This window comes from Buceros rhinoceros, unplaced genomic scaffold (assembly GCF_000710305.1).
Source record: "Buceros rhinoceros silvestris isolate BGI_N320 unplaced genomic scaffold, ASM71030v1 scaffold13697, whole genome shotgun sequence".
Classification (NCBI taxonomy): domain Eukaryota; kingdom Metazoa; phylum Chordata; class Aves; order Bucerotiformes; family Bucerotidae; genus Buceros; species Buceros rhinoceros.
Window position 1 is genome coordinate 66,680 of NW_010420533.1, and position 10,367 is coordinate 77,046.

At 37.6% G+C, this 10,367-nt stretch overlaps 1 protein-coding gene across 1 annotated transcript in view; it reads left to right on the forward strand.

Moving 5' to 3' along the window:
• UBE3C (ubiquitin protein ligase E3C) overlaps positions 1-9,309 on the forward strand; it is a 75,986-nt gene extending 66,677 nt beyond the window's left edge. Inside the window, exons 20-23 of the mRNA XM_010139339.1 lie at positions 2,362-2,550; positions 2,646-2,712; positions 3,580-3,710; positions 8,262-9,309. Of these exons, the coding sequence (XP_010137641.1) occupies positions 2,362-2,550; positions 2,646-2,712; positions 3,580-3,710; positions 8,262-8,432 (558 nt within the window). The 3' untranslated portion in view covers positions 8,433-9,309. The remainder of the gene's footprint in view (positions 1-2,361; positions 2,551-2,645; positions 2,713-3,579; positions 3,711-8,261) is intronic.
• The last annotated feature ends 1,058 nt before the right edge of the window (positions 9,310-10,367 follow it).

The following is a 10,367-nucleotide window of genomic DNA, read 5'->3' on the forward strand; positions in this document are numbered from 1 at the left end:
GGCATCCCATCCCTCAGGCAAATGGAATAATAACTCTTTGTTAGTCTGTTGTTGGTGTCCCTATTCTAAAGAGAAGCTTGACGAGTTAAGTGATATAGATATGCATTAATATGGCTGAATGTAATGTGTCCATACCTCAAAGAGAGGAATTGCGTTTGTTGAAGTAGGAACCAAAGAACAAGTACTTATGCAGTTATGCAAAACAAATAGAGAAAATTTGTCAGTGAACAGATAGCAAAGTGTTAGTAGTGTTGAGGTCTCAGCAATGACCTTTCATGTGGAACATCCTGGGTAGCTCTGATCCCATAATACTAAAGAGGACAGGTATTTAAATAGTAAGAGAAGGCTTTCTAATATTGTTACGGTTTGTTAAAGGGAGGAGGAGGGGGAAATTAAAGGAACCTGCCTTATTTTAGCTGAGTGAAAAAGTCTCTGGGAAGATTAATGAAGTTGTTGCCCTGAGGTGCTGTCATGGATAGAATTGAGAAGGAAGGAAAGAACTGGTTAAGGTATAGGACAATACTGAAATAAGAAAATGGGTATGAACAAACTCCACCCACTGGACTCAAAGTGAAAATCAGAATGTTTCTCATCACTAGATGAATCCAATTATTGACCAACTTTCCAGTGACATCAGTAAAACTACTGTAGTGGGATGAAACAGTACATTTGTAGACCATGTTGTTGCCTGCAGAGGAGAAAGTTTAGCAGCACAAGGACGCCGCCTTGTCAGATGTTTCCATTGTGGTGTGGAACATGTCCCATGCTTCTTTTAAAACTCCTTGGGGACTTTACCAGTAAAAGTACTCTCACTCTCAGGCAAGTCAGTGGCTCCAGGTACTGGCCTGCATCTGCTAGAGTGGCTGGCTGCATCACATGCCAGGCGCTGCAAGAGGTGGACCCCGGAGAAAGCAATCCTGCCTCTTGTGTCCATGGCTCTTGTTGAAAGGGGACTCACTCAGAAGGGAGCAAGCTAATGTGTGCAGAGTATGAAACAGTCAGCTAACTGCCACCTTGATTTTACTTTGCTTAAATCCTACTCCCTGAAAAGTTTAGTCAGTATTACCTGCACAGAGACATGATGGAGAATGAGTTTTTTAATGTAGGCGTAACAAAAGCAAGAAGCTTGCAGCTGAAGGATTAAAGTGGGAAGTAAGAAATATTTTTAACGCCTATTGTAATTCAGGTTGTTCTCACTTATCAAGGAAAGTGGTAAATACTCCATCACATGAAGGCTTTACACCGGCATTGCCTGTCTCTCTAAAAAATGTGCTCTAACTCATCTATGGATTTATTGAGTTAAATACAGGAAGAATCTCCAGACAGAATCCTCTGGCCTGTGTTATCAAGGAGGTCAGCTTCACAGATCTTAATGTTCTCTTTTGGCCTTAAAAAGCTGTGAGTCAAGTGAAAATCCGAATGCTCAAAAGCACTGTAAAATTTTTAATCTTACCATTTTGTATTTTGCTTAGTACTAGAACAGCTCACATTATTACGTATCATGTTACAAAATGAGCTATTCATGTGTTTAATTCTCTGTGCTCTAAATATGGGAGGTGCCCAGTTGTTTAAAAACAATGGAAAAATTGCTGACTCCAGAGAGCAGAAAAACAAACTTTTTTGGGGAAGAGGTCAGAAGGTGACTATCTCAGCTTTTCAGTTTTTAAAAATTCTCTTCTTAGTACTCTAATAATCCCCTCCAGTTGTGCTGCTACTCAACAAAATTAACCTCATGTGGTAAAGAGCAGAATATGTAAATGTTTTCAGTGTTTTAATAACAATCATTGGTGCTGGTTTATACCTTAATGCAATTACAGTATCTTTGGTTTGGGGGTTTTTCTTTAAAAATTCTTCCATGCTGAGGTATCTTGGTATATTTGGAGGAGAAGCTTCTCAGTAGAAAAACAAGGTTTAGGCTTGATTTTTTTTTTTGATTTTTTTTTTTTGTTTTTTTTTTTTTTGAGTGCCAAGGGGAAGATTTTCACCTCAGTTTCTGTCTGACTTGCAGTGGTGGATTTAGTATTTATTACACACTGTCTCCTATGAAAGAGCTCTGACTTTGCTGAATGTGCTTTCTGGTAATAAACCCTGGGGCCACATGGTGAGCTACGTTAGCAGCTGAAGGTCTGGGTCTAACAACTGGGTGCCACAGGATGTGCTCTTAAGAGTTAACAGAAAAGCCTTACTTCTATAACTTGTCAAATTATGTTATCTTATTTTTTGTTATCTTATAATCTTGAGTGGATTTTAGTAAACTTCAAATATTTCCATCAGGTACTAAAATGTTTTGCAGTTCAGTGTTATGGTTACAGGATACAGAATTAAAGTTTACTAAGATGATTAAAATTGTTATGTTTATAGGTGGTTGAGCTGAAGCCAGGTGGAAAAGATATTCCTGTTACCAGCGCTAACCGAATCGCGTACATCCATCTGGTGGCAGACTACAGGTTAAACAAACAAATTCGACAGCATTGCCTTGCTTTCCGACAGGGACTGGCCAACGTTGTGAATCTTGAATGGCTTCGAATGTTTGATCAACAGGAAATACAGGTACTTCTGCGTAAAACTGCAGAAAACGATTATTTTAAAGAAATAAATGCTATTTTTTGCCTGTAATGTAACTGTCTAATTTCCTTCACTGTTAGGTTCTGATTTCTGGTGCCCAGGTTCCTATTAGTTTGGATGACCTTAAATCTTTCACAAACTATTCAGGTAAACATCTTTTACTTAAACAGAAGAATGTATTATGACTGACTCAGGAATGAATAAACTTGCTTTTTATCCTAGCTTTTAAAAAGAAGTTGTAGGGTCGCTCTCTTAACTTTGGCCAAACTCTAGACGGGCCTGAATTCCAGAAGACTGGTTAAAATTACAACCTAACTTTATAAATGCTGGGAAATACAGTTACGCAGTTTATTTTGTTTGCATCTTTAAATATAAGTTTATAGCCAGATTATTGGAGGATACGTAATTCCTTTTCTAAATGGATGTTAGTCAATGGTTGTGTCTAGTTGCCCTGAAAATAATTCTGCAGATGACTTTGGGATGATAGTTTCTCCCAGCAGCATTCAGATAGTTACCATTTCTCAGACAGCCAGAAGAGAGAGCTTGTATTTTTCCCTTGTGAGAAATACAAGGTGTCTTACTTCATTTTTCCCTGCATTTATCATGAACGTAATAAAAAAGTAGCCACTATATCATCAGTTCACATCTGAGATTACTGCAAGGTAAGTTGATTCATTAAATAACACCTCGAGTCTTGCAGATTTTGCAGACTTTTGGAGTAAAAGGAAGTACCCCAAAATTACTAGGAAAACGCTAAACTAAATAAAATTAATTAAAAATAAACAAATAAGATGTAATGAGGAAAACTGCACTGAAGAAGCTGAGGGAGATTGTTAGGCAGAGGTAAGCGATGAATGAGAAAATCAAAATGCAGCTCTCAAAGAGATCTATAGATATGCAAAAGTCAGCAGTGGAAACCAAGCAGGCTTACCCAAACTTGATGCGGGGTTTTCTGAAGAATTTATTTCTTACATTAAAGTATTCTACCTATAAATCATTTAAATCTCATTATAGGTGGCTACACAGCAGACCATCCTGTAATTAAAATATTCTGGAGAGTTGTGGAAAGCTTCACGGATGAAGAGAAACGCAAACTACTCAAGTTTGTAACAAGCTGCTCTCGACCGCCTCTTCTGGGGTTTAAGGTATGTGTCTTCCCAGCTTCTGGTAAAATTTTGTAAATGCTGTAGATTACCATACAAGCTTTTGTTGTCTGTAGGAATTTCCAAATTGAAAAGACTGTTCCTCTGTTACTACAGAAACAGCTTCAACATCTGCATTTGCGTGTACAATGGGTATAGATTTAAAATACATAATTAAATGTTGTTCTGTTGTTCTTTAACTGCAAAATTTGTGAAGCCTGCAAACCCACTGGTGAGAGCACTTACTCTGTCCCTGCTGCCATTGCACATTACTGTGCAGAAGCAGTACTGCTACCAGTTTCAAGGAGCAGGATGAGTTACAAATAATGTCTTTTAAATCAGGCAAAAGAGGATTTAGGATGTAAAAGCAGCTATTAACTTTGAGCGTCTTAAATGAACCATTTGAAGCGGGAGATGTATTCTGTTTCCTTCTAATTACTGTTTATCTGCTTACAGACTCGCAGCTCAGTACCTTTTGTATCTAAATATTTTGCTGCTATCTTTAGTTTACTATTTACAGTGAAGCTTAAGTACAAAGAAAACTTTTGTCTACTGCTTATAGAGAGGCCAAGGCAAGTCAAAGACATTTAGAAAGTACATTCTGGGGATGCTCTACCTATGAGTTTCAGCCAGGGTGCAAAATTCTGGCTAAGAGCTGGCTATGGACTTAATTTCCTCTAAAATGTGGGACCATTCAGTGCTTTTCTGTAAGAAAATAAAAGAATCAACTGCTTCACAGCAATACCATCTCCTTTAGTACAGTGGTCAACAGCATGTTCACTGTTGTCCTGTTTCATGAAATTAATACAAAGGTGGGCTTATGTGGCAAAAATGTAGGCATCGCATCATACAGTTCCCTACAAGTAAGAGTAAGATCCGTTAAACAAAAATTTGGTCCATGTACTTAGTAAGTTCTCTCATTATAAGGTAATGTGGTACAATAGTTAATCATCAGTGGATAGTAACCAATTTCCTACGCTTACTGGGTAAAATAAGTAGATGAACTCTTAAGAAATGAATGCAGGTATTGTGTAAGTCCTGTTCTGTAAAATAAATGGCGTTGAATGAACATTTTGTCATTACAGAAATTCTTCAGGGACGGATTTTGTATAGGAACAAGGGCTTCAGATACATGTAATTGTGTGGAGGCGGAAACAACATACTTGGAGTATTGCGCAATTTTTTCTTGAATCATACTCTGAAAGTTTATTCTGGTGGGGTTTTTTGGGAGGTTTTGTTTGGGTTTTTTATCAGTATTTAAAAAAATACTCAAAGCAAATGCTAGAAGAATTTTCTCTCAGCTCTAGGAATTGGGCCATTTTCTGTGACGTGTCCTTGGGAGTGACACATAAATGAAACAAACCCCCACATCTTCCTCTTCCATGCGCACAAATTCAGTGTAGCACTTACCACAGTTTTTTCTCTTACCGGAATAAACAAAATTCGTTCTATAATTTTCAAACTTTTGATGATTTACTTTTTTCATAACTACAGTTTTCCTCTGGAAAACAAACAAGAAGACACGCCAGTATTGAAATCACAATGGTCTCAGACACAGACCTCTGACACTGGAATGATTTAAGATACATAAAAGCACCTGTGGGCTGTCATACAGCAGCGTGTGCATCAGTTGCTAGGGGTGATAGAAGAATACTCCCAGTAGCTTAAACAGCTTTTTGTTTTCAGCCTGCAGAGCGATTTTGAAGCAGAAGAGTTGTTTCTAGTGCCACATTCTGCAGGAAAGCAGAAGCATGGCCCTTTCCCTTTGACTTCCATCTATCCCCTTATGCTTGCCACTTCACGTTCTCTTCCCTCTTCAATCCTTTTGCTTATTTTCCTGTTTCTTTGTAAGCTGATACGGGTATGCAGCACTGCCATTGCAGCACACAGTCATTTAAACCTCCCTTTGGTACAATTGTTCTGTAACCCCCGGCACAGTCTCACCCTCAGCATAATCCCTTCAGCTGCTGTAGCAACTGCTGTGTGGTGCTGTTAGCGTGTGGATAGGCAATGTGTCCTCTGAGTTCAGTATCTATAGCCTATAGCGGAGCTACGCTCGTTCTGTGGGCACCTAGAAGAGGAATTGGCACATTTCAGTTGGTAATTTGTCTGACAGTTCTACATATCTACTTCAGGGTGAAACGAATCATGTCCTAGACTCCACAAATCTTACTAACTAGATCCCCTTTAACAGTAAAGAGTGTCCAAGGTGACTAGATTTGGATGTGGAGACAAAGGAGATGGCTGTTTAATCACATGAATCCTCTCTAGGGTATTCATTGATTGATTGGTGTCATTGATTATTTAAAAGAGTGCAAGCATTTCTCTTAAACTCTCCAGGTCCATGTGAATATCCCTGTACAGTACTCTAGCAACAAACAGGATTTTATAGGACAGCGGGAAGAACAATTAGAAAACTGTGGGATGGGACCAGGCTAGAGCAGTGCACAGCAGTGATTTAACGAAGGGAGAATTGGGAAACGATTGTGTGCAAAGTAAACACAAGTCTCTACTTGTTGTCATCCTTTTTAATGACAAGGGGAGAGGAGGAAATGCAGATGTAGCTACCCAGCTTTGTGGTAGCCAGTGTGACATTTGAAGGGATGGAGGAAGTGAATCAAATTTCTAAAAATACTAAGACCGACAGTGACACATTAGAAAGAAGCCGATGCGGAAGGCTGAAGTTTTGAGTGTGCGCTTGGGAGATAGGCCACAAACTGACTTTAACATATTTGGCTAGGAAAAAATGGAAGTAAAATAGTCATCACATTTTCAGCACGATAGCAGTAAGTTAAAAGATTAATTCACTGTACAATGCACTTGCGAACTAATCCACATGTAAAAGTCTTGGCAACACAACAGGCTGTGAACAGGCATTACTGCTGCCTTGCTGGGCAGCACTGAGCAGTTCGGTCAACACTTGCATGGTGCTTACAGCAGCATCTTGTAAACATCAGATTTACCAGCAAAACAGGCGATTGCCAGGAAGTGTTTGCCAGAAGGGAAGTGAGTACCTGGTAATGTCAGCAGCAGTAATGTCTCGGTAGCCCATGGCAGCGTGTTGTTTAGAGCCTTTAAGGTGAAGGGTGCGAAGCTGCAGGAGTGCTGAGTATTACTGGCCAAATAACCATCTGAATATCTTTATGTTGATGGTAGACATTAACACAAGCTATCTTCAGAATTTGTTTACAGTTTTAATATGGGTACTGTATTTTTCTGAGCAGAACCAGTTTCTGGTTCTCGCTCTGAAATCTTCTGTGTGCTTTATATTGTAGAACCTTCACATTTTCTTAAAGTTAATGCATCTTAATTTAAGGAAATGTCTTGACATTCATGGCTTATAGATAGCACAGTCTAGCTTTGCATCATTTAAAAATTTTAAACTTTCACTGCCAGATTCAGACTCAGAGTAACATTTACTAAAGCTAATTAAAGTTTAATAAGTTTAATAAATGTGATTGTTACAGACAAAAAAAAAAATCCTGAAAGCTTGGCTGAAAATTGTTAAGTTCCAATCAGGTCACATAATATATTGATGATACTTTTCACTTCCAAGCTATTGCAGTTTCCCACTGTACAGTATTTAATTATGCAACAAATGGTGCCCTTGCTATGACATTTCAATTTAGAACTTCATTTTTCCATTTTTAAAGCTAAGGTAGGGGAATTCAATTAGCATTTTGAAAGGAATACTAAAAATGCAGCATTTAGCCATGAAATACTTTTAAGGCCTCCATTTGAACAATAATTTAGCTTAGAATCTCATTGACCTTTCCAGTTTCTAAAATCAGAACTGATTTACCTCAGGCAAGCATTTGATACAACGAATACTTTCTTGCCAGCAAAAGCAGTGCTTTAGAGGTAACAAATGTATTTTTCACTGTTGGGATTTTTGTATACAGAAACAATGTCTTCCCTGCCTGGAAAGAAATAGTAGAATTCTCAGAAGAAGCCGTGTCATTATACAATGACAAATATTATGTCATTCAAACATGACAGAACGTCCTTTTCCATTTACCCCTGTTACTGCTAGTGATCTGTTGTTCCCTGCGTTCAGCATATACTTCACTGTCAGAAAACTTCAGCGTAGCAGAACCCATCACTTTCCTGTTCCGACAGAATACACGGTGTCCCTGGGCATTTGGGAGGCTTGGTAGAGAGAGTCTGAAGTTGTGAATCCCTGTTGTTTTTCCCAAATAGAACTAAAAACTTCTTGCATGCTGCTGTATTACTTTTTCCATTTTGTGTTTTGCTGGTTTTGCAGCATCATAAATTTGCAGAATAGAGTGTATGAACATAAATTGTTATCATTCCCTTAGAACCAAATAAATCGCTTTTTGTGTTTTGCAAATTAATATATCTTGGTGGGGACAAGGTAGAGACACAATTCAGGATGCTTTTGGGGCTGCCAGGAATGAAAGAAAACACCATTTGAGTATGTCATTGTGACAGGTTTTATTCTAAGGACTTAGAAATCTGTGCCAGCTCTTACAGGATAGGTTTTGGCTTGTATGTAATTTTTGATCTGTTTTTTTCTTTCTTTTGCATTTTCAGGAGTTATATCCTGCGTTTTGTATTCACAACGGAGGATCTGATTTAGACAGGCTACCTACTGCCAGTACCTGCATGAACTTGCTGAAGCTTCCAGAGTTTTATGATGAAAATCTTATGCGAAGCAAGCTTCTTTATGCCATTGAATGTGCTGCTGGATTTGAATTAAGCTGAGTCGAACTGATGCGAGTTTGGATCATCTGCAGAGGAAGTTACCAGTGCCTACTCTATAAGCAGCACCCATACCCAAGCAGTTTTAAGGGAATTCTGTCTAGGTTTCTGCAGCTCTTGTGTCTTATCAAATGCCCTCAAATAGGTTTAATTTTTAAACACCGTTTCTTAGTTAGCTTTCACTTATTATTATTACATTGACACTGCTTTATGATTCAAAACAACGAATGCTGTGTGCAGTGTGGCTGTTTTCTGTGTTTACGTGAAGAAAGAGCACATTTACAGAACAGTGACATCTCAGTGAAATTAACCAAAGATGAAGCTTTGGCTTTGTGCTGTTCAAATGGAAATAATTTCACAAACTGGCAATAAAGGTGTGTACCGTGCAGCACGTGGGGGTGAGGCGGGGCTAACATCCTGTAATAATCTTTTATGTGGAAGCGAGGCAGATGTTTGCAGATATACCAGAACAGAGAGGATGCAAATACTCGTTACCAATAACGTAACAAATTTACTTACCTTGTAGAATTGTTTACAAATCATAGTTGTTGCAGAAGTGATTTTGTTTTATTCTACCTTCCCTCAAGATGGTAGGCACTGAGATAAAATGTTTATAATATTCCATTTGTGCTTTCTGAAATACCTTGGAGAAATCGGATTAGCATTATTTTAAGTTCAATCTTTGGCTGTGTCATTATCACTTGAACACTGTTGTGAATGGATGTTACTATCCATGTTTGCTCTGCTCTGCTTCTGTCTTTTGTGCCTGTACAGACTTTTTTTAAAAAAATGTATCAGGCTCCTATTACATACACAGTACATAAAAAATTCATCACTTTGGAAGAGCATACATGTAAACGACTATTAAAATTATTTGAACCAAAGTTATCAGGCTTTATCTTTTATATTTGAAGCCTGTGGTGTTCACATTCCTTTTCCCTATCATTTCTTCCCATCTGAAATACCATATCTGTGCTGTAGACACTAGTCAATTTTTTTTTTCTTGTGATTAAACAGCCTTTATATCCATCTGCCTGCAGTATTTCTGCTAACAAAAGTAGGTGGGAATATGCTGCTTAATATAACTTGATATCTGGAAAATGACTTGCTTTCATATGGAAGGAACCGAGCCCTAGTAGTAGGCACATCATTGGGTATTCGTATGCAAACTGCAGTCAGTTCAAAACAGGAATTATAGTTTAAAATGTAAGATTCATAAGTGGATCCCTGTGAAATTTAGTTTTATATTTTAAATCATCAAAATTTACAATCAAATTTGTATTCATCTCTTATGCAAAAAAATATTTTGCTGTTACTGGAAACTGTTGGATTTCATATTTAATAAGCAGTAACCAGCAATATCCTTTTAAATGTGGGGAAACTGAGTGATTTTAAGATGTTTACTAGTAACCATATAAAAATGTATAATTTCTTAATTTGGGTAATAAATGAAGTGTTAAAATACTGTTTGTAGTCTTGATGTACAGAAATAAAACGATTGGTTTTCTTTTTGGTTTTGCTTTAGGCTTTTTATTTATGTTAAATGTTACATACCCAACCTATTCTTTATCCTGAAATTCTTTTCTTGTATATTTTTCTACATAAATTATGGAACTTGTAAAGAAGTTGAAAAAGAGATCAGTAATAGTGGAACTGCCTCCTCCTAATTGCAAAACCTGAACACTTGTTTTAGATAGCATTATTTATTTTAGAACCTAATGCTTTAAATATATTTTGAAATTATTTTTCAATTCCATTATTTTGCTACATTGGGTAGTGTTGTATCTGTATTTTGTAAAATTAAATTGAATATTCGTATTTTGAAGATTGTGTTTGAGTCACGCCAAGTGATCATGACTGGTAATGTACGCTTTCTGCTTTTGTGAAAGGAGACAGTGCACACTATTCCTGTCTGGTACCATGAATGCAGGTTCAGCA